Genomic DNA, 24,733 nt, shown 5'->3' with positions numbered 1-24,733 from the left:
GTCTTCTCCTCCTCTCTCTCTCTCTCTCTCTGCTCTCTCTTCTCCCTCTACTCTCTCTCCTCTTCTTCTCTCTCTTCTCTCTCTACTATCTCTACTCTTCCTCTCTCTCTTCTCTCTCTTCCCCTCCTCTCTCCTCCCTCTGTGTGTGTGTGTGTATGTGTGTGTAGGTGTGTGTGTGTGTGTGTGTGTGTGTGTGTGTGTGTGTGACAGCCTGTCTGTCTGACCAGCAGGAGGAGCTGTTACAATGTCACTGTGTGTGTGTGTGTGTGTGTGTGTGTGTGTGTGTGTGTATGTGTGTGTGTGTGTGTGTGTGTGTGTGTGTGTGTGTGTGTGTGTGTGCGTGTGCGCGTGGTGTGCGTGTGCATGCGTGTGTGCATGCGTGCATGTGAGCGCGCGTGCACAAGTTTGTGTATCTGCATGCAATACAAGACAATGATGGTGCTATAGAGAATATATGTTTTAATATGTAATATCACATAATGTTATATCATATATCATCATATAATATCATCATGTCATCATATAATATTATAATCTCAGACAGTATTGTAGGTGTTGTTATGTTTTCTCATTGAACTCTGCTCTTGTTTATAAACCTCTGTCCTGCTGTCGTTTTATAAGTATTAGAATATGAATATGTCTGTAGTTTATTAGAATATGAATATGTCTGTAGTTTATTAGAATATGTCTGTAGTTTATATGAATATGTCTGTAGTTTATTAGAATATGAATATGTCTGTAGTTTATTAGAATATGAATATGTCTGTAGTTTATTAGAATATGTCTGTAGTTTATATGAATATGTCTGTAGTTTATTAGAATATGAATATGTCTGTAGTTTATTAGAATATGAATATGTCTGGAGTTTATATGAATATGTCTGTAGTTTATTAGGGTTGTATATAATATGAATGTGTCTGTCCTGCTGTTACTGTCTCTGGATTCTCTTGTTCTTGATGTCTCTGTGATAGTTGCCTAGTTACCATTGTATTGGTGTGGTTGCCTGTTTGATTGTATAGATGATGCTATGCTATGCTCTATGTGAAATAAAGATGATGCTATGCTCTATGTAAACTATAGATGATACTATGCTCTATGAGATGATGCTATGCTGTATGTAAACTGTATAGATGATGCTATGCTACTGTATGCTCTATATATGGTTGCCAATTGGTGATGCTATGCTATGCTCTATGTAACCTGGATAGGTAATGCTATGGATTAGCATGTTAGTGATGTTTTTTCCTAAATTTCGTTGTTTGGTACCTGTACTGTAGCAATGACAATAAAGTCCATTCATTCAACTGAACATACTTTTCTATCCGGCCACATCTGAAGAGAGGCCTGAGCCCCTCAGGGTCAGGGTTTGAATTGGGGTTGGGGTTAGGATCAGGGTCATGGTCAGGGTCATGGTCAGGGTTCTCTGACCATCCCTACCTCCCGATAATACAAACCATAGTACATATGGATGCTTCTACATGATTGACATCATCATCCTTTATGATTGTTGCTTCTTTATTTACCTTCTTTCAAGTTATTTTTTCTGAGTGGGGCAGTCCCACTCATATTTTTCATTTTATTGGACAGATATAGTGAAGACAGACAGGAAAGTAAGGAGAAGAAGGGAGAGAGGGCATGTCAGCAGGGCATGGGCCGGATTCGAACCTATGCCAACATGGCCATATGGGTGTACTATAGACAGCGGTGCTAGACCGCTGGACCACCCCAGGCCACCATTATTAACCTTCTACATGAATTACATCATCATCCTTTATGACTGTTGCTTCTTTATTAACCTTGACAGGATCATACATGACAGCATCACGCCTGTGTGGTCACCCTCTACCCTCTGGTAGACTATCTCTCACCCTCTGTAGACGACCTCTTATGTAAAATGATCATAAATCTGTTTACATAAGAGATTTAATCCCGGCTTTGGTCAGAATGCACTAGTGGAGATTACATTATCATTGAGTTATTGGAACGTTTCACCCTTTGGATTATGTAAGGCGGGAAGAGAGGGGGATGCTCAGAGAGGAGAGGGGGAGGGGAGAGGAGAGGAAAGGAGAGGGGGAGGAAGAGAGAAGAGGAGAGGGGGAGGGGAGAGGAGTGGAGGGATAGGAGTGAGGAGAGGATTGTGGGAAGGAAGCAATGTTTAATGAAAGGTTTTGAGAGGATAGAAGGGTGGAAGGTCAGACTGAGGCTAAGAGTTGGATTTGGACTGAGAGAAAGAGGAGGGCGATGGGGGGGAATGGGGGTGTGGAAAGAGAGAGAGAGAGAGAGAGAGTGAGTGAGTGAGTGTATCTGTGGGTGTGAATGGGTATGCGTGCGTGTGTGAGTGCGCACGTGTGTGCCTGTGTGTGTGTGTGTGTGCGTGTGTGTGTGTGTGCGTGCGTGCCTGTGTGTGTGTGTGTGTGTGTGTGTGTGTATCTCTTCAATATGTGTCAAGTAACGTTTGGCTTGTGAGAGGAAGTGACATAACTGAATAAAGGACCCTAACCCTGACCCTCACCCTCACCCTGACCATAACCTAACTATAGTACAGTCTTCATGCTACAGTCTTCATAGGCTACAGTCCTCATATGCTACAGTCTTCATGCTCCAGTCATTCTGTCAGTAATCTCCTGGATGTGTTTTAGTGAACAGTGGCTCACGTTCTCTGGCTCCGCCCCCTGGGAGAGTGGATCAGTTTGAGGAAAGCATCAATTTCCCAGAGCATCAAAAATAATCCTGTCTGTCCTAAAAATATGCAAAACAATCTGTTTATCTGTGGCAACATTGATGTCTGTGGGACATGGAGGAGAGAAGATAATCCGTTACACAACCACCAGAAAAGCTGCTACCCTCTGGAGTCATGAGGTCATAACTACAGGAATATGTATAAAAGTTAGGGTTAGCGTTCAAGTTAGGGTTAGAGTTAGGCTTGTGTTGTGCTTTAGACACGTTGTAAACATTGGAACATCTGTAGCTGCTAAGCTTTCAATCTGTTAAACCTGTCATCCTATCATCACTGTGTGTGGTCTGGTTCTTTCTACATGTGGGTTGACTTACAATGAAGAGATGGAGAGATGAGTTCTTCTATTCTGCAGATTGATGTCCTATTTTTGTTACAATTGTATGTAGAACAGAAACATGCATTATGGTGCAAAATAGATATGATGGTTTATGACAGGCTACAGGTTCTGGAGGGAGGCTGCAGATAGCCAATGATTTATGTTCACACACACACACAAACACGCACACGCACACACACACACACACACACACACACACACACACACACGCACGCACGCACGCACGCACGCACGCACACACACACACACACACACACACACACACACACACACACACACACACACGCACACACACACCCTACTACTGTGTATGATAAGAAATGCTTCAGATCCATTTGAGTGGCAGTGAAATTAGATGTATTTATGTTTGGTGATAATTCCTTGGGAGGGACAGGGCAGGGGGGCATTACTGTTGGTTTCATTCATTAAACATAATTATTATGAATGACATTAATACCCGCCCCCACTCTCTCGCTACTACCGAACCTACCGTAGAAGAAGACGGATTTTACATCCGGTTTCCGGTCGGCTCCCTCCACCCTGTTCCGCCATCATTGAAGATCTGAACAAAAAAAACGAGAGAAGAAGAAAGAAACGGAGCGACTTTGACAGAGATGAAACCTAAAGCACAACATTAACGGCATGACGAGACACGGCGGAGCAGGGACTGGGCATATTGGAAACATCGGCTCCTGCGTTGAATTAAGTGTCTGACTGTCGTAATCTTTCTGGTCGCTGTCAGCTTAGCCTTAGCTAACGTAAGTGAGCGCTCTTCTCGTTGACTGACACGGCTAGCGACGGGGCTAGCGAGCTAGCTATCCAATCAGGACGAGAGGCGAACATGGAGAGATGTGTCAATGAAACCAGTCGGTGTTGAATAAGGAGGGAGGAGAAAGAGAAGAGAGACACTGAGAGACATTTTCCTGCCCAGGACAGCTAGCTAGCTCTCCAGCTAGCTACAGTGGATATCAGGAGCCACGGTAAGAGAAATGTCATCAATAATGGAGCTGGCTGGCTGCTCAACCCTGCCCAGACAGCCCTGCAGACAGACAGACAGACAGCCTCGGCCAGGCAGACAGGCCCCCGCCGGGGTGAGGGTGATGGAGGCCCGCGTCGGGGAGAGGGTGATGGAGACTGTTAGGTTGGGTAGACAGCCAGCAGGTCGCTTCATGCCCAGGGAACATTTGTGACAGCTAGTTAGCTAACATTTGATCGAGCTAGCTACCTAGCATCTGTTTATTGGGTCAGATGGTTGTGTGTGTGTGTGTGTGTGTGTGTGTGTGTGTGTGTCTGTGTGTGTCTGTGTGTGTCTGTGTGTGTGTGTGTGTGTCTCTCTCTCTCTCTCTCTCTCTCTCTCTCTCTCTCTCTCTCTCTCTCTCTCTCTCTCACTCTCTCTCTCTCTCTGTCTGTGTGTGTGTCTCTGTGTGTGTGTCTCTCTGTGTGTGTGTGTCTCTGTGTGTGTGTGTGTCTCTGTGTGTGTGTGTCTGTCGTGTTCCTAGGAACTGGCTAAGCTAGTTTTGCACAGACACAGCCTAATTGATCAGCCAAGTGCATTAGCCTGCTAGATGTCTGGCTAGATAGGTAGCTAGCTGGAAGTCACAGTGCTGTGTGATCCAGACCAGCGGCCCTGGTGTGTGTTTGGGTCATTCTCTGGTCTGAGACGGTTTGACGCTTCTCCTTTTAAAAGGGAACTGATTTACCTTGTAGACTTCCTGACTTGACTAACAGCCACTCAAGATGACAGAAGCAGCTTGTTTTCACCATCACATGTTTAAGTGTTTCTGGAGAGTTGATGTGTGTGAGGGAGCGAATGAAAGAGAGAGAGAGAGAGACACACGATGCCATACCGACCGACGAGACCGCTTTTAGCCTCCATGGCCCCAGACTTTTCGCCTCCATGGCCCCAGACTTTTTGCCACTTTGACCCCAGACTTTTCGCCTCTGGCCACAGACTTCCAGCCTCTATGGCCCCAGACTTTTAGCCACTCTGGACCCAGACTTCCAGCCTCTATGGCCCCAGACTTTTAGCCACTCTGGACCCAGACTTCCAGCCTCTATGGCCCCAGACATTTGATCTATTTCTTATCTCCTACCTCTTGTTTTATTGTCTTGTATTTTATTTACTATTCTTTTTATGTTCAGCAGCACTAGGAGTTGCATTCAATGTATGACTTGTGCTATATAAATAAAGCTTGATTGATTGATACCAGTTGTGTGGTTTCTAAGTGTATAGGGGTGTGTTTTTGTGTTTGTGGTCTTAGAATATGACATCTCAATATGTTTGTAACTTTGTATGTCAATATTGGTTGTGTGTGTGTGTGTGTGTGTGTGTGTGTGTGTGTGTGTGTGTGTGTGTAGGCGCTGGTCATGCCTGCGGGGGTGAGGCCAGGGAGCCTGAAGGATCCGGAGGTGGCTGAACTGTTCTTCAGGGACGACCCAGAGAAGCTGTTCACTGACCTGAGGGAGATCGGCCATGGCAGCTTCGGAGCAGTGTACTTTGTAAGGAGGGGGGGGGGGGGGGGGGGGGGATGAAGGGAGAGAGAGGAGAGGCGGATGAAGGGAGAGAGAGGAGAGGCGGATGAAGGGAGAGAGAGGAGAGGTGGATGAAGGGAGAGGAGGAGAGGAGGATGAAGGGAAAGAGAGGAGAGGAGGTTGAAGGGAAAGAAAGGAGGAGAGGAGGATGAAGGGAGAGGGAGGAGGAGAGGAGGATGAAGGGAGAGGGAGGAGGAGAGGAGGATGCAGGGTGAGAGAGGAGGTGAGGAGGATGAAGGGAGAGAGAGGAGGTGAGGAGGATGAAGGGTGAGAGAGGAGGTGAGGAGGATGAAGGGAGAGAGAGGAGGTGAGGAGGATGAAGGGAGAGAGGAGGTGATGAAGGGTGAGAGAGGAGGGGAGGAGGATGAAGGGTGAGAGAGGAGGTGAGGAGGATGAAGGGAGAGAGAGGAGGTGAGGAGGATGAAGGGAGAGAGGAGCAGAGGATGGGGGTTGTGATACAATGATGAGGTGATGTCAGACTGCATGAAGTGTGGTCAATCTCTCTTGTCGTCGTCCCCCCCCCCCCCCAGGCCCATGACATCCGCACCAATGAGGTGGTCGCCATCAAGAAGATGTCTTACAGCGGCAAGCAGTCCAACGAGGTACACACACACACACACACACACACACACACCTCTGAAACATACCTGACACACACACACTCCTGTGTTACATTGTTGTTCTCCTCTTGTGTGTTGTAGAAGTGGCAGGACATCGTCAAAGAGGTGAAGTTTCTCCAGAAGCTTCGTCACCCAAACACCGTAGAATACCATGGATGCTACCTCAGAGAACACACAGCCTGGGTAGGTACACACACACACAGACACTAGGGCTGCACGATTTGGGGAAAAAATCGAATTGCGATTATTTGGACAGATATCGCGATTGCGATTAATTTGCGTTTTTTTTTTTTTTAAATAGCAAAAAAAAAAAAAGGGGAGTTTTTGTAAAGTGTGGCCATATCTCCGGCTAGGAAGGTCGTATCAACGTGCAGTTTGTTTGTACGTCTTCAGGGGACTTAGAGGCTCCCTCCTCTAGCACCCCCACAGCCCGAGCTACGAGTGAAAGAACTAAACTTACATTGGGTTGCTTTAAAGTTGGGTTGCTTTAAAATCAAGCTTCAGATTAAAACATGTGATGGAGCATTACTAACCTGACTCAGGTGGTTTGTTTCACACAACCATCTAGGAAAGCTTAATTGGAAGCTGTTTGGAAAAGGGCAGGTACTTTCAAAAAATACTTGGCAGGTGATTGGATGAATCTATCTATCACCTATTTTCAGAGAGCATTACCACATGATACCATCAAACTATTAACTGCTCTAATTCTAATGCAAGGATGAGAACTTAAAAGATATGAATTGGGACAACATATTTATTTATGTTTTTTTTAAACAGCAACACCATTTTGTTTCTCTCAACAAGTGTCTTTTTTTTTTACGTTCATTGACGTTGACGTTCATTGACGTTGAATCCGACGCGCTGTATGACGTATCCCATACGGGTAGTGGTGTTTCTCAACCCTCTCCTCGGGGCGCCCCAGCCGCTCCACATATTTGATCTGTTCCACCACCAGCACACCTGATTCAACTAATCAAGTCCAAAGCAATTATGATTTGGACTTGATTAGTTGAATCAGGTTTGCTGGTGGTGGAACAGATCAAATATGTGGAGCGGCTGGGGCGCCCCGAGGAGAGGGTTGAGAAACACATAGTGAGTTGGACTTGTGATCGGAAGGTTGTGAGTTCAAATCCCGCCTGAAACCACACCACTACTAGTGTGCCCTTGAGTAAGGCACTTAGCCCTCAGTTACTCCAGGGGGAATGTCCCTGTAATTCGTAATTGTAAATCGCTTTGGATTAAAAAAGCGTCTGCTAAATTGCAAAAAAAAAAAAAAAAAATCGCGGGCAAATCGCAGGCTTTGCGATTAGCTAATCGCGTCATTTCAAATCGCGATTTCGATTTAAAATCGATTAATCGTGCAGCCCTAACAGACACACACACACACACACAGCCTGGGTAGGTACACACACACACACACACAGCCTGGGTAGGTACATACACACACACACACACACACACACGGCCTTAGGGGGGGAGGACAGCAGAGAAGACATTACACAAAATGTAGATCAAAATTATCCGAGTGATGAGGAGGTGCGAGTGGGAAATAATCGCATAATCGTCTGTGCAGCAACTGTCAACCAATGCCAACCGAGATGGAGAGTGTAAACAAACTTGTTGTAAAGAGCACAGATTTCTGTCCGCAGCTGTACAACCTGTCTGTAGATCCACCCTGTGTCTGTCAATCTCACCCCATTTATGGTTATGGGGGCATAGATGTAGGAACACGCCCCATTGCCACTTGCGGTTATATTATTTATATTATTTATATTATTTATATTATTATTATTATTATTATTATTATTTCTTCTTTTTACATTTACATTTACATTTTTGGCATTTAGCAGACGCCTTATTCCAAAGCGACTTAAATATATCAAATACATTTGAATTCTAAGCATGTGAATCATCACCATTCGTGGCAGGAAGAGTAATCTAGCTCAGGCCCGCGGCCACTGATAGAAGGAGAAACCTTCTTCTAAAACCTTTTTATTTTTATTTTTTATATATACTGGAGGAACAGAGAAGCAGTACAAAGGGGGCGATAGAAGTTCTTAGGGACACAGTAGAGGGGAAAGCGGACGTCTTTAGGAGACGTAGTGCTGAGGGGCAGAAGATGTCTCAGGAGGAGCAGTTAAAAACCCTTTTTTACATAAAGGCTCTGCCTCCCCTGACTGCATGTCCCTGGGGTGTACAACCTTTAGTTTGCTGGTAATAAACATGTTCTCTCCCTCCTCCCCTCAGCTGGTGATGGAGTACTGTCTGGGTTCAGCCTCTGACCTGCTGGAAGGTGAGTGATGTTACACACATACATGCACACTAGGGATGCACCCATACCACTTTGAGTGGGCTCTTCAACACTTAAACTTTTGTAATATGAGCGTTTTCATGGCATACAGATGGTCCAAAATGCTGCAGCTCGCATTTTGACTGGGTCAAAGAGATACGACCATATCTCGCCAGTGCTGGCCTCTCTTCATTGGCTCCCTGTCCATGTTAGAGCGGACTTCAAGATGCTGCTACTAACATATAAAGCTGTAAATGGCACTGCGCCTTCTTATTTAAAGGACCTTCTCAACCCATATGTGCCCCCAAGGGCTCTGCCCTGCTCAATGTTCCTAGAGTCAGAAAAAGGACAATCGGTGAGCGTGCGTTTTCCGTCCGTGCACCAACTCTCTGGAACCGTCTTCCATTAGACATCAGACAGGCTGAATCGGTGACAGTGTTCAAAACTAAGTTAAAGACCCACCTGTTTTCTGTTGTCTATATGTCATAGGCTGTGTATTTGTGCTGTGTAATTATGTGTGTTTTTAAATTGAAATAGTTGTTTTAAATTGTTTTAAACTGTGGCTTACCTATTGTAAAGCACTTTGATGTAAAGTGCTATACAAATAAAGTTATTATTATTATTATGAAAAAGGATAACACATCAAAATAAAATTTAAAAACGTTTTATGAGTACTGGTATCAGTGCATCTCTAATACACACACACACACACACACACACACACTCACACTCACTCTCATACACACACACACTCACACCTCTAACCTTGCTCTCTCTAGTCCACAAGAAGCCGCTCCAGGAATCAGAGATAGCTGCTATTACCCATGGTGCACTGCAGGGCCTGGTCTACCTGCACTCTCACAACATGATCCACAGGTACAGCTCACCTTAACCCTCCAGAACCCTACATAACCCTCCAACTCTCCATAACCCTCTCTTCTCTCCTCCCTCTCTCTCTAACCTCCCTCCTCTCTTCTCCTCTCCCCCCCTTCCTCTCTTCTCCTCCTCTCCCCCCTCTCTCTAACCTCCCTGCTCTCCTCCTCCTTTTCCTGACCTCCCATCTCTACTTTCCTCTCCACCCTCCCTCCTCCCTCTTTTTCTGACGACCTCCTGACCTCTCCCCCCTCCCCCCCTCCCACAGGGACGTGAAGGCGGGGAACATCCTGTTGACGGAGCCCGGCCAGGTGAAACTGGGGGACTTTGGCTCCGCCTCCATCATGGCTCCAGCAAACTCCTTTGTTGGCACGCCATACTGGTGAGGACGTTACTATAGCTACTGTTACTATGGGTACTCTTGCTATAGTTACTGTTACTGCGGTTAGCGTTAGGAACTGTTGTATCTCTAGACATCATCACAGCTGAGCCCTGTGTGTGTGTGTGTGTGTGTGTGTGTGTGTGTGTGTAGGATGGCCCCTGAGGTGATTCTAGCGATGGACGAGGGTCAGTACGATGGCAAGGTGGACGTGTGGTCACTGGGTATTACTGCTATAGAACTGGGTAAGAACTAGTATTACTGCTATAGAACTGGTATTACTGTTACAGATCTGGGTAAGAACCGGTATTACAATTATAGAACTGATTACTGTTATAGGACTGGGTAAGAACTGTTATTACTGTTATAGAACTGGTATTACTGTTGAACTGTTGATCTCTTCCTCTCTCTCTCTCTCTCTCCCTCCCACCCTCTCTCTCACTCTCTCTCTGTCTCTCCAGCTGAGAGGAAGCCTCCTCTGTTCAACATGAATGCTATGAGTGCCTTATACCACATTGCCCAGAATGAGAGTCCTGTTCTCGCATCCAACCACTGGTGAGTCCCTGAATACCCATGATCCTCTGCTGCCTGTGTGTGTTTGAGATGAGGGAGACCTGGCCAATCTGCTTCCAGCTGGAGCTCTAGGATGTTGTTAGTGTGTTTCTCTGGTCTCTCCAGTAGTGATGTCATGGTGTTAGTGGTTGTCAGTGGTGTTAGTGGTTGTCATGGTGTTAGTGGTTGTCATGGTGTTAGTGGTTGTCAGTGGTGTTTATGGTGGCATGGTGTTCTCTGGTCTATAGGTCGGACTACTTCCGTAACTTTGTGGACTCGTGCCTCCAGAAGATCCACCAGGACCGGCCCACCTCTGACCTGCTGCTGAAGGTACTGCCACGCTACCGCTGCTTCTGGTACCACCGTCCTCCAGGATCTGAGATGGCCTCATAACTTACCCTTCCACCCTCCCCGCTCCCTCCCTCCCCCCTCAGCACCACTTCCTGTGCCGGGAGCGTCCGGTGACGGTGGTGATGGACCTGATCTCCAGGACCAAGGACGCTGTCAGGGAGCTGGACAACCTTCAGTACCGCAAGATGAAGAAGATCCTCTTCCACGAAGCTCACAACGGACCAGCACCAGAGGGAGGGGAGGAGGAGGAGGTGAGGAGGGAGGGAGGTGGAGGGGGCGGGGTGGGGAGGGAGGGAGGGGGGGTGAGGGGGCGGGGGGATTTCTGGACAGAACTATGGTGCTCCTCAGGGATCGGTTCTTGGTCTGGTACTTTTGACTGTTGATATGAACAGTATTGATCTGATCTGTTGATATGAAAAGTATTGATCTGATCTGTTGATATGAACAGTATTGATCTGATCTGTTGCTATGAACAGCATTAATCCGTGATGTTAGCAGCATTGTGTTGGAGCTGGCTCCCTCTACTTCCTGTCAGCACAAAGAGCTGCTTCCTCTGTCAGGAATCTGCGGAATGCATGAATACATCAATGGGAGCCTGTGTGTGTGTGCGTGTGCGTGTGTGTGTGTGTGTGTGTGTGTGTGTGTGTTTTTGTGTGTGTCTGTCTGTCTGTCTGTGTCTGTCTGTGTGTGTCTTTGTGTGTGTGAGAGATTACCACCTTACCTTTAACCCTCCCTCCCCCACCCAGGATGGAGAGCCCTACCTCTTGCAGACCGGGACCGTCAACAGCATGGAGAGTTCTCATTCGCTGCCGTCCATGTCAATCTCTGCCTCCTCCCAGAGCTCCTCCGTCAACAGTCTGGCTGACGCCTCCGACGACAGCAGCGCAGAGGACACACACACCGTCGGCTCGCACTCTTCTGTCCTCCACCAGCCCCTGGTACACACACACACACACACACACACACACACACTCACTCACAACCAAATTAGCTGCACTAAAAAGCCAGCTATTTAACTAGCTATCCACCTAGAACTAGTTACGTGGCACACAACTTAACTAGTTTGTCAGGTGGCATTTGTTCGTGAATCTTCTGTGTGAAAATAAGGTATAAGATAAAAGGGTAGGTAGCTACAGTGGTTTTAATAAATGCTAAAACAGGATGCCATAGTCATGATGCTTAAATCAAAGCTAATAGCTAGCTATCTATTAGTGCTATTAGTTCAAATGGGATGCTGTGGTGTGGGAATAAAAGCCTCATTGAGAGCTTATTAACTAGTGGTTTTGTGAAACATTATTTTTTTAAAATATTTTTTCATACACTACCACATATATGAGACCCAATCCATACTTAAAGATTATGGAAAACCCCATTAATTTTTTTCCATAAACCGTCTGTATTTAGATCCAGGGAAGTAGATAATGCAAATTGTCGACATCTCTTACAAGGTATTTTTTCCCCTCCCATTCGAGGGGGTGTGGCCTATGTGCAGTTTCCAGCAATTAATTTCACTGACCATCAGAAACCTTTGTTGGTTGTTCAGCCAATCTTTGAATCTCAAGCAACATAATTCTCTCTGTGCCAGGCAGGTATATAAGACGTGTCTTGGTAGGAACAGCCACATAGTTCTGAAATATGGACCACAAATGTTGCAATAGCTTCCAAAAGGAACGCCAAAGAACAAAAGGAGGCAAGAGAGGCAGTTTTGCTTCAAAGTGTTCCGCTCATTGCCAACTTCTTTTAAAAATCCTCTGATAGTAATAATGATAACGGCAGCACTATTGTCAGCTGTGAGGAAGGAACTAGCGCTAGTTCAATTTCCAGTAATGTTGTCACCCTTTGAAGGCGAACCCTCAACAGCTAATGGTGTACAGGAACCATCATTTCCACCTCAGGAGCAGTTGGGAAGTTCAGAATCAAATCAGCAGCCAAGTGCTATGATGTCACTGACGGTGCATTATGGAAAAGCACTTCCAGTGACATTATTAAGTCAGTGCTTATTGAAAGAGGAGCAGTCCCCTTCCAAAACCACAGTGGCAAATACCCAGCTTCAGTCCAAAAGAGCGCTTGGTGGTTTTCAATTAACTTCTGAACTGCATGTTGCCAAATGGAGACAGTGGTTTCTAGTGGTTTCTAGACAGGTGCTACTGTACTCACCCTCAACAGGTTGTGTGTACTGTTTTGCATGCAAACTGTTCTCCTGCAAGCATGGTGGCTTTAGTCAGGGAATTACTGACTGGAAGCACTAAATGTAGAACACAGATCATGCATGCCTGCCTCGCACCAGTGGACGAAGGCAGTGCTATAGATGCAGATCTCATGCAGCAAGTAACGTAAATACTGGAAGAACATTTTGAAAAGAGTTGTAGACTTGGGTGAAAGAAGACATGCATTTAGAAGACATGATGAACTGTTTGGGTCAACCCATAACAGTAATTTCCTTGGCATCCTAAAATTGCTCAAGTACACAAACCAAACAGACCTACATTAACACCTTGCTGTTTATTCTCCCCCCCCTCCCCTCAGAGCCATGACAATATCTATGACGACCCCTACCAGCCGGAGGTGGAGCAGCAGCCACCCCCGTCCGGGGGAGGGGGGGGGAGGAGGAGGCGCCATAAGGACCACTTCGCCACCATAAGGACCGCCTCACTGGTGACACGGCAGATCCAGGAGCACGATCCAGCAGCACAAGGCTCCGCCCTCCGCGAGCAGATGACCGGGTACGGCACGCTCTGGACTCCATGGCAACTGGCATGTGACTAGCATGAGTAACGTGTGACTAGTGCTACAGCTGAAGGTGTCCCAACAAAACAAAAGGGACTAAACCAAAGTTCTGCTCAAAAAGCCGTACACATAAAGCTAGCCACAACATAAGAACAGGGTCAGAGTCACTGAAATGGTGTATAAAAGGGTAATGCTTTAATAGACAGCCCTCATATAGGTATGTTACCAAAAATGTAAACTCTTCCAAAATTAAACCAAGGGCTTGGAAAAAGAAAAACACAAAGATCGTCCAAATCGGTTAAGAAATAAGAAAGTTATGCCAATATTAGTTCAGTAAAAAGTGCATGATTTTGTCCCCTGTTTTCAATGTAAAATGGACTAAAAACTGTGATCTTCACCCAAGAATAGGATTTTTTTTTTCCTTTACTCCTATCATAATGAAACTTAACATAGTGAAAGCAAACATGTATAGAACATGTTTTTGTATTACAAGTTTTTTTACCAACACATTTAAATATGCAAATTGAGGTAAATACTCATTAAATACTGGCACTTGACTCAGTGTGCAGCAGCTGCCGGGTCGTCTTGTGCGAGTTTTCACACGAAATGAGTGATGATACTAACATATTTATTAGATTATATCCTCTTTTCAATGGAAGGTTACTTTTGATCGATGGAAACTTCTTCCCTGTCGTTTGGGAGGCTCGCGAAGATGCGCTTCATCTTTAGGCGGCCGACAAATGGTGAAAATGTTTTTTTTTTTTTTTTGGTAATGTCGAGGTCACGTCGCACTCCGGTTTCCTCTTCAAAATTCCACCGGCTAAACATTCGTTTGACTGATAGATCACAAGTTTAGAACTCGCTACTGCGAGCCACTGACGGCACAACGCTTCAGAGCGCAGCAGCTGGCGAGAGACATTTAGGGGACGCCTTTGGGCGTTTTGTAACATACCGACCTCATACCTTACATTAAACAATGAAACAAAACATCCACTAATAAGGATAAACAAAACAGGCTTCTCCCACTACCTTAATAGTCCGTGGCATGGCGGATCACTACCTTAACTCATTGACTGCCAAAGACGCCAATTGGCGTCTTATAGAATAGTAACGTTGACTGCCAAAGACGCCAATTGGCGTCTTATAGATTTTTTTTTTTTTTCGCGGGGATCGCGTTATTGACATGTTCTACACCTAGCGAGTGAATTTCAGACTTGGGTGTAATGTATTTCGGTCCCAGATGGGGGCAGTAGTTCGATAAAAGCCTGGAGAAGGAAGTGGCTTGCTGTGGGTTGTAGTAATGGCGAAACGGATCAGGGTATGTGCCAAACGCGGCACGGAGCGGCACGGAGCATTGCGGTGCGGAGCAGCGCGGCCATCGCGCGACTCTTCAAACAGTTCAGAGTCGGATGATACAGAAAAAGTGCAGAGAAAAAAGAAGAAAAAAAAAGTTCTGCAGAAAAAGCTCGTTTTCTCTGTTTATTGGTCAAAATCAGGTGTTTTTGCTGAAACCACCCTATGTTCTACGGCCGATTTCTAAACACTCAAAGAGGCTAGAAACAAACTTTCTTTTTCTGATGAAAGAAGAGAGTCTAAAGTTTTGGTAGATATGTTCAATGTTTATGTAGTCCGAAAAGTCAATATTTGGTGGGTCTTCAAAGTTCAGCGAAAATGCCCCAAAAGTCTGGCAGTGTGGAGCTCTCCGCTCTGAACATGGCTGGCAGTTGGCGTCTTTGGCAGTCAATGAGTTAATAGTCCGTGGCATGGCGGATCACTACCTTAATAGTCCGTGGCATGGCGGACCACTACCTTAATAGTCCATGGCATGGCGGATCACTACCTTAATAGTCCGTGGCATGGCGGATCACTACCTTAATAGTCCGTGGCATGGCGGATCACTACCTTAATAGTCTGTAGCATGGCGGATCACTACCTTAATAGTCCGTGGCATGGCGGATCACTACCTTAATAGTCCGTGGCATGGCGGATCACTACCTTAATAGTCCGTGGCATGGCGGATCACTACCTTAATAGTCTGTAGCATGGCGGATCACTACCTTAATAGTCCGTGGCATGGCGGATCACTACCTTAATAGTCCGTGGCATGGCGGATCAACAACACAAAAAGAAGTAAACCAATACTCACTGCCCTGCCAAGCAAAGAACTAATCAGTCCCTCCAGATTTTTTCTTTTTTTTTTCTTGATTATGCGGGCAAAAAACCTTGATTATGCGGGCAAAAAACCTTGATTATGCGGGAAGAAATCCTTGATTATGCAATGGAATATGCAATAATTTGGGTGATTTTATGCAATGAAAATGCAGGAATTTGCCGAGCTATGATGCAAACTTTATCACTTCCCGGGGTTGCTATCGTCACCAAACTGGCAGTGATGGCTAACTTTGAATATCTCGGTCCGTTTCTCCTATCAAGATTGACCGAGCCAGAAGCAACGTTCCGGAAAGAATGCGCTTTACTTCCGATTTACTTACTTCGCTTTACTTATTACATTATGTTATCACAGCATATGCGACGCCAAACATAATCCCCACGCGCGTCCACAGAAGGACAACAGAACAGCATCCTATCAGCAGTGTCAGCAGGAGCAGGACATCCATGGCCCGCCTCCTCAGGAACACCGCCTCAACAGAGCTAATTGCGTGTGTGTGTCCCAGGTATAACTATGCCCCCCCCCCCCCTCCAGGTATAAGCGGATGCGGAGGCAGCACCAGAAGCAGCTGATGGGTCTGGAGAACAAGCTGAAGACGGAGATGGACGATCATCAGCTGAGGCTGGACAAGGAGCTGGACAACCAGAGGAGCAGCTTCACTGGGGAGGGGGAAAAATTCAGCAAGAAACACCAGGCCATCCTGGAGAAGGAGGTGAGGAGGGAGGGGGGAAAGGAGGAGGAGAGGGAGGAATGATACCAAACTCAGCAAGAAATACCAGGCCATCCTGGAGAAGGAGGGGAGGGGTGGGGGGGTGAGGGCAGGGAGGAAGGGGGGGGGGGGGGCGGGGACAAACTGAGCAAGAAGCATCATAGAGGAAGTTAGTTAGTTAGTTAGTAGTTATTTTACCAAGGCTAACGTGTGTGGGTGTTTCAAGTTTCAAGTTTATTTGCTACGTCACATTACTATGTGTGTGTTGGTGTGTGTGTAGACCAAGGCGGCTGTGGCGGAGGAGAAGAAGTTCCAGCAGCACATGTTGTCTCAACAGAAGAAGGAGCTTAGCGTCCTGCTGGACAACCACAAACGCCAGTACCGCCAACGCAAGGAGCAGCTGAAAGAGGTGTCACACTCTAACCTGTCCCCCGGTGTCACAGTCCAACCCGTCCACTGGTGTCACACCCTAACCCTTCCCCCTGTCCTTAGGAGCTGAATGAGAACCAGTCCACCCCTAAGCGTGAGAAGCAGGAGTGGCTCGTCCACCAGAAGGAGTGTCTGCAGCAGCAGCAGGCGGAGGAGGAGTCCGGGTTGCTACGGCGACAGAGGCAGTACTACGAGCTGCAGTGTCGTCAGTACAAGAGGAAGATGCTGCTGGCGCGCCATAACCTGGAGCAGGACCTGCTCAGAGAGGTAACCGCCTAGCCTAGCCTAGCCTAGCCTAGCCCTGCACAGAGAGGTAACCACCTTGCCTAGCCTAGCCTAGCCCTGCACAGAGAGGTAACCGCCTAGCCTAGCCTAGCCCTGCACAGAGAGGTAACCACCTTGCCTAGCCTAGCCCTGCACAGAGAGGTAACCGCCTAGCCTAGCCTAGCCCTGCACAGAGAGGTAACCACCTTGCCTAGCCTAGCCTAGCCCTGCACAGAGAGGTAACCGCCTAGTCTAGCCTAGCCCTGCACAGAGAGGTAACCACCTTGCCTAGCCTAGCCCTGCACAGAGAGGTAACCACCTTGCCTAGCCTAACCTAGACCGGCACAGGGAGGTAACCACCTTGCCTAGCCTAGCCTAGCCCTGCACAGAGAGGTAACCACCTTGCCTAGCCTAGCCAAGCCCTGCACAGAGAGGTAACCACCTTGCCTAGCCTAGCCCTGCACAGAGAGGTAACCACCTTGCCTAGCCTAACCTAGACCGGCACAGGGAGGTAACCACCTAGCCTAGCCCTGCACAGAGAGGTAACCGCCTAGCCTAGCCTAGCCTAGCCTAGCCCTGCACAGAGAGGTAACCACCTTGCCTAGCCTAGCCTAGCCCTGCACAGAGAGGTAACCACCTTGCCTAGCCTAGCCTAGCCCTGCACAGAGAGGTAACCACCTTGCCTAGCCTAACCTAGACCGGCACAGGGAGGTAACCACCTAGCCTAGCCCTGCTCAGAGAGGTAACCGCCTAGCTTAGCCTAGCCTAGCCTAGACCGCCACAGAGAGGTAACCACCTAGCCTAGCCTAACCTGGACCTGCTCAGAGCAGTAACCTCCTAGCTTAGCCTAGCCTAGTCTGGACCTGCACAGGGAGGTAACTGCCTAGCCTAGCCCCCCACAACCTGCCTTTTAGGTCAGGTCTCCTGTGAGAAAGAGGTCTTACTACCTTATTGGTACTTCCTGGATGAATTACCTATGATACCCCCCCTCTCCAGGACCTGAATAAGAAGCAGACTGTGAAGGACCTGGAGTGTGCCACGCTGCTGCGCCACCACGAGTCCACCCAGGAGCTGGAGTTCCGTCAGCTGGGCTCGGTACAGCGCACCCGGGCCGACCTGATCCGGACCCAGCACCAGACAGAGCTGACCAATCAGATGGAGTACAACAAGAGGCGGGAGCAGGAGCTGCGTCAGAAGCACGCCGTGGAGGTCCGCCAGCAGCCCAAGAGCCTGAAAGTGAGTGAGACTGAGAACCAGAACCTGCCCCAGGACCTGCCCCAGGACCCGGCTCTAGAGGAGGGGGCAGGGGGTCAGCAGGACACCCAGGCTGGGGAGGGAGAGGGAGAGGGGAATGAATGTGAAACCAATGAGTACAGGAAGGAGGGAGGTGAAGGGTTAAATGAAGGAGAGGTGGTAGAGGAGGAGAGAATAGAGGAGGTGGGAGGTGCAGAAAGAAAGGATGAGGTAGAGGAGGAGGAGGAGAAGCCAGAGAAGGAAGGAGAGGAGAGTAGGGATGAAGAGGGGAATGTGGAGGAGAGGAAAGTAGGGGAGGGAGAAGGAGAGGAAGTGGAGGGGTTGCAGTGGGGGGAAGAGGATGATGAGGAAGGCAGCGACACTGATGATGACGAGGACGAAGGTAGGGGCGTGGCTGACGGTTGTCCGTCAGAGCGAAGCTCCTTCCCCTTGCTGGAGCGGAGGCGGGGCCGGGAGACGGACGACCTTGTCGAGTTCTACTTCTCTGATTCGCCAGAGGAGCTACCCCCTGCCCCCCTCTCCTCCCCCCCCCCTCCCCCCTCTTCCCTCCCCTCCCTCTTCTCTCACGCCATCTGTCTCCTCCTCTCCCTCTCTGCCGCCGCCCACCCCTCCAACCTCACCCTCCTCCTCCTCGCTGTGTTCCTCCTCTCCCTGCGCCGTTCTCCCCCCCTCCCCTCCCTCCCCTCCCTCCTCCTCTCCGCTGAGCTGGCCCTCCTGGCACTCTTCTTCTCCTACCTGTTCCTCCGTTCCTGCTGCTCCCTCTCTCTGTCCTCCTTCCTGTCCGTCAGCCTGTACGCGTGCGGCGTGTTCAGTGTGGGCGTGTCCCTGAGCCTGGGCCTATACTACGTCCCCGTGGCGCTGGTCTCCGCCTCCCTGCTCAGCTACCCCTCCGTCTTCCTGTTCCTGTACCTGCTGGTCCTGGGGGTCCCGCCGGCACGCCTCTTCCTCCACAGCGCCCCCCGCAGACTCGGGCGCCTCTGGATGCGCTTCCTGTTCCGCCTGCCCCGCCCCCTCTTTGCCCTGTGCCAATCCCTGCTGGGCGGCGTGGCCGAGCGCAGCCTGTACGACATGTTCCCCAAGGCGGGGCGGAACTGGGGCGTCCGCCAATCCAAGATCCCCGTCCCGCTCAGGTCCCTCCCCCCGGAGCAGCAGAAGCGGCTGGGACAAGCCCCCAGGGCCACGCCCCTGGCCGAAGCCCTCCTGGGCGTGCGGCGGTTCCTCAGACGGCCTCTGGGGGCGCTGGCGGACCTGGCCAACGGGGCGGTGCTGCGCGTGGCGGCCAACGTCCTCAGGGAGCTGCCCCCCCCTTGGCTGAGGACGCTGAGGACGCTGGGCCTGCTGAGGAAGGACACACCCAGCCGCCTCCCCAGGCTCCTCCCCCGCAGCGTCAGAGAACACCGCCTCAGGGAGAGGAGGAGAGAGAGGGAGAGGATGGAGGAGAGGAGGAGGAGGGAGGAGAGGGAGAGGCTGTTCAGGGAGGAGGGGAGATGGGAGGGGGGGCTCAGGAGGACGCAGTCAGGGAGGAGGGGTGGGGGGAAAGTCCGGCCCTGGAGGTAGAGAGAGAGAGAGAGAGAGAGAGAGAGGGAGGTAGAGAGAGAGAAAGGGAGGTAGAGAGAGAGGGAGATAGATAGAGGGAGGTAGATAGAGAGAGGGAGGCAGAGAGAGAGAGAGAGAGAACGGTGTGTGTGTGTGTGTGTGTGTTTGTTTGTCTTTTATTTGGGGTCCATGTGTTATTATTTCCATGGTTACGGGGTCCACGGTCCCGCCCTTCCAAAGAGTAGTCAACCTATCATCATGACACAACCTATCCCCCTGAATCTGATTGGCTGTTGACATGCTGCATTACCCAGTCAGGTCACATGTCACGGGTCTTCTACCCAGAAGTCAGCGTCTTTATTCTGCTTTTTGTAAAAGTTGTTATTTTCTTGACTTGATGATGATGATGATGTTGTTAATGAGGAAGAATGTTGTTTATGGTCATTGTTAAGACCATGTCTGTGCAATCTTGTTGTTGTTAATGCTGTTGTTGTTCAGAGTGCACGGTATTCCCAGTGCTGATGTCAGTGGCCACTATTGATGCTCCTCATTGGCTGTTAATTGACCACCAACCAATCATATTGCCCCAGTAGATACTGTGAAGTCTTCTGATCATTTCACTAACCCCGCCCCCAAGAACACTACAGGTGATTGATAGTGCAATAGAACCAATCAGAGCAGAGCTAGGAGGCTGCTGAACTAATCACAGCAGAGCAGATAGATTTGGTTTCAGACCAAAGTAGACAATGTAGAAGAGACTGGAACCTAGAGAGTTGGCCAGTTTGTTGAGATTTCTATCACTCGTTAATATGTGGTTGTTTGGTTTCAGACCAAAGATGGTAAAATATGGACACATAATTGTGTATTATGCTTAATTCTCTCATTAAATAGATATTAATTATTGCACTATAGGCAGTAAGCTTATTATATGATGATGAAAGATTTACCTACAAACTTCCAGTTATCCTTCTATGGTCTTAGTAGAGGGTCAGGTTTAGGTTCAGGGTTTCAGTAGTGTTAACTGTATTAGAAGCATATTGGATGCTTCAACCACCTTTTGGGCAAATATACAATTCCTGTAGTCCAACGGTTGAGAGAACCACAGAATGTGATAGGAGGAGGATGATGATGAAGTAGAAATGCAATATTGAAGAGGTTAATTGAAAGACTTCCAAATGGTTCCGCTGTCCTAGAGAGGTGTGTCCTAGAGGGGCGTGTCCACACAGACAGCTGGCGACACCAAAGAGGTTTGAACTCCAGCATTTCAGAAAGCTGAAGGTTGTCTGTCTGGAGAAGCTTTGTGAGGTCAGAGACCTGCAGGAATACTACTAGAACACAGAAGGTTCTAGAATACTACTAGAACACAGAAGGTTCTAGAATACTACTAGAACACAGAAGGTTCTAGAATACTACTAGAACACAGATGGTTCTGGGACCCTGTTGTTTTAACCCTTTTCTGTTTGTATTTGAATGTAATTTATGATTTCAATTTGTTTTTTGTTTTGTGTTCCAGTGTATTTTTGTTTGTATGTTTACATTTGTTTGTGTTTGAATTTCCACAGAGTTTTATCACGTTACATTTTATATGAATGATTTATATGAATATTTAATATATGCAGTATTTAGAAGGCTAGTACTGCGTTTTCTGTTCAACGGCCATGTTGTTGAGTTCTACCCTCGTTAGTGAGATTGTGTGTGTGTGTGTGTGTGTGTGTGTGTGTGTGTGTGTGTGTAGAAGCAACGTTCTGAAAGATTATTTTTCTTCACACAGAAATAAATTCATTTTTTTGTTAAAGTCATTGTCTTGTTCGTTTTTATGATTTACGTCTTTGTTTTCATTATTTCATCATTGTTGTTGTTTACTATCATTTCCTCATTTCTTTATCAAACATGAAGAAACAGAATATAAGTTATTCATCACATCCAACATCTCAACATCCTAGAGGCTTCCTCGCCTCTCATTTCCACCCCCCCAGACCTCTAGAGTTGGTCTATTCCACCCCCCACCCCCCCAGACCTCTAGAGCTGGTCTATTACACCCCCCAGACCTCTAGAGTTGGTCTATTCCACCCCCCACCCCCCCAGACCTCTAGAGCTGGTCTATTACACCCCCCACCCCCCCAGACCTCTAGAGCTGGTCTATTCCACCCCCCACCCCCCCCCCAGACCTCTAGAGTTGGTCTATTCCACCCCCCACCCCCCCCAGACCTCTAGACTTGGTCTATTACACCCCCCACCCCCCCAGACCTCTAGAGTTGGTCTATTCCACCCCCCAGACCTCTAGAGTTGGTCTATTCCCCCCCCCCCTACCACCCCAGAGCTCTCGAGCTGGTCTATTCCACCCCCCAGACCTCTAGAGTTGGGGGAGGCAGAACAACAGAGGAGGCTGGGAGAGGTAGAACACATGGGGAGGCTGGTGGAGGTAGATCACCAGGGCAGTTCTTTTCTGCCTCCACCAGCCTCACCTGGTGTTCTACCTCCACCAGCTTCCCCTGGTGTTCTACCTCCCCCAGCCTCCCCTGCTGTTCTACCTACACCAGCCTCTACCCGGCTTGTCACCATGAGCTCCACCCACACACAGCCATGTGACATGATGACATTACTCTTAACCAACAAATGAAGGACATACCTGTGGTTAAAGAGGGGGAGGGTGGGGGGGGGGATAGGGACATCACCACCTTCTCTCATCCAGTGATCCTAATCCACTCCATCTAAACACACACCCACTGTACCAGTACCACAGGTAAACCTTCTCTATCCCTGCATCCTTCTTTCTTTCTCTCCCTCCTTCTCTCTCTCTCCCTTTCTCATCCCCGCCCTCCAGTCGAAGGAGCTGCAGATCAAGCGTCAGTTCCAGGACACGTGTAAGATCCAGACCCGTCAGTACAAGGCGCTGAGGAACCACCTGCTGGAGAGCACTGCCAAGGCCGACCACAAGGGGGTGCTGAAGAGGCTGAAGGAGGAGCAGACCAGGAAGCTGGCCATCCTGGCCGAGCAGTACGACCACTCCATCAACCACATGCTGTCTACCCAGGCCGTGAGACACTTACACACCCCACACACACACACTCTCACACACACACACACACACACGCAGACTCACTCGCACACATGCACACACACATTTGAAATGCTTTATTTATGTCCACATAAATACAAAGTGCATTAAGGACATAAACACTAACAGTGCAATCAGTTCATTGGGAGTCATTCATTTACGTTTGTGACTGTACAGAAACCATCGGACACATACAATATTAACACAGAGGATGTTTCAAATGTGGGTTAACACATACAATAACATTACTGTAAAACGATCTACTCTAAGGGTACAAAAAGCAATGCCGTCTCCATAATAGCAGACACACACACACACCACATACACTCACGCATACCTCACACACATACAATCACTCACAATACACACACACACACACTCTTGATTAAACAATCGATTGACAGCACTATATACCTGTATATACTGCAGGAACACACAGCTCTCATACAAACCTCCACCTATCAGTGCTGACAGCCCCTCTGCCCTGTCCTCAGCTGCGGTTGGACGAGAGCCAGGAGGCTGAGTATGCGGTGCTGCGCATGCAGCTGCAGCAGGAGCTGGAGCTCCTGAACGCCTATCAGAGCAAGATCAAGATCCACACGGACACGCAGCACGCCAGGGAGGCCCGCGAGCTGGAGGGGGCCGTGGCGGCCCGTAGGGCGCTGCTGGAGCAGAGGGTAGGGGCTGTGTGCGTGTGTGCGCTCGCGTGTGTGTGTGGGGGGATGTTGGTGTGTGTATTGATGTGTGTGTGAGTGGGGGGGGGGGGGGGGTAAATGAATGACTCCCAATGAACTGATTGCACTGTTAGTGTTTATGTCCTTAATGCACTTTGGGGGGGGGTGTTCGTGTGTATGTGTATTGATGTGTGTGTGTGTGTGTGCATTGATGTGTATGTGTGATAGATAAATACTACAGATACATGGATAGATAGATACTATAGATAAATAGAATGATAGATAGATAGACTGTAGCTCTGCCACAGTGTCAGGGATTGTCCATGATGGCCAGGAGGTTGGTCCTCATCCTCCTAATAAGCTTGTTCAGCCTCTTGGTGTCACCCTCCTGGATGCTGCCCCCCCCAGCATACCACCATGTACAGCACTCTGCTGGCCACCACTGACTGACTGACTGTTCATCAGAGTCCTGCACACACCAAAGGACCTGAGCCTCCTCAGGAAATAAAGCCAGCTCTGGCCCCTCTTGTACAGGATATCTGTGTTACCATTCCAGTCCAGTTTGTTGTCCAGGTGTACTTGTAGTTCTGGACCACCTCCATGTCCTCTCCCTGGATGGAAACAGGAGACAGGGGGACCCTAGTCCTCCTAAACTTCACCACCAGCTCCTTTGTCTTGCTGATGTTTAGTATTAGGTGGTTCTGCTCACACCACTCAACAAAACTGTCCACCAATCCTCTGTACTCGGTCTTCTGTCCTCCACTGATACATCCTATAATGGCAGAATTGTCCAAGAACTTCTGCAGTGTCTGTGTGTCTGGCATTTAGCAGACGCTTTATTCCAAAGCGACTTACAATCAGTACATTTGACTAAGTAAGTGAAACGTCTATCCAGTAGTCATAGCAGAAAAGGAATCTATGCTCAGGCCTGGGGTCAGTGGCAGTCGTCGCGCTAGAAGATGGAAGAATTTGTTTTTATATTGACACAGGAGAAACAGTACAGGGGGGTAGTAGATGTCTGGAATAACAGTACACTGTGTTGTGCCTGAAGTCTGAGGTATAGAGCTTGAAGAGGAAGAACCAGAACTTTTAGTATAGTGTCCTTTAGTGTCTGTGGTTATTTAGTTACATTTCGATGTTGGTTTAACAAACAGTAACAACACACAGAGCTGCTGAAACAGCTCTACCAGTGACTAATCCCTATCTTCGTGTGTGTGTGTGTGTGTGTGTGTGTGTGTGTG

The 24,733-nt window shown here is 48.3% G+C and overlaps 1 protein-coding gene across 1 annotated transcript; it reads left to right on the top strand.

The window, feature by feature from the left end:
- Nucleotides 1-3,721: 3,721 nt before the first annotated feature.
- Nucleotides 3,722-19,781, top strand: taok2b (TAO kinase 2b; the record flags this gene model as incomplete). Its single annotated transcript, XM_080541582.1, has 17 exons — nucleotides 3,722-4,054; nucleotides 5,433-5,573; nucleotides 6,137-6,208; nucleotides 6,308-6,409; nucleotides 8,474-8,519; nucleotides 9,296-9,392; nucleotides 9,658-9,771; nucleotides 9,922-10,013; nucleotides 10,230-10,323; nucleotides 10,569-10,650; nucleotides 10,755-10,922; nucleotides 11,418-11,609; nucleotides 13,198-13,394; nucleotides 16,103-16,280; nucleotides 16,558-16,686; nucleotides 16,770-16,973; nucleotides 17,967-19,781. Exons 2-17 carry the CDS (start codon nucleotides 5,442-5,444, stop codon nucleotides 19,779-19,781), a joined length of 3,714 nt encoding a protein of 1,237 aa, XP_080397708.1. The 5' UTR covers nucleotides 3,722-4,054; nucleotides 5,433-5,441.
- Nucleotides 19,782-24,733: the final 4,952 nt, after the last annotated feature.

The sequence above is a fragment of the Nansenia antarctica genome (genome assembly GCF_963989245.1).
Source record: "Nansenia antarctica genome assembly, chromosome: 11".
In the NCBI taxonomy this organism is placed as follows: Eukaryota; Metazoa; Chordata; class Actinopteri; order Argentiniformes; family Microstomatidae; genus Nansenia; species Nansenia antarctica.
The sequence above is the reverse complement of the archived record's forward strand: the minus strand, read 5'-3'. Positions and strand labels throughout refer to the sequence as shown.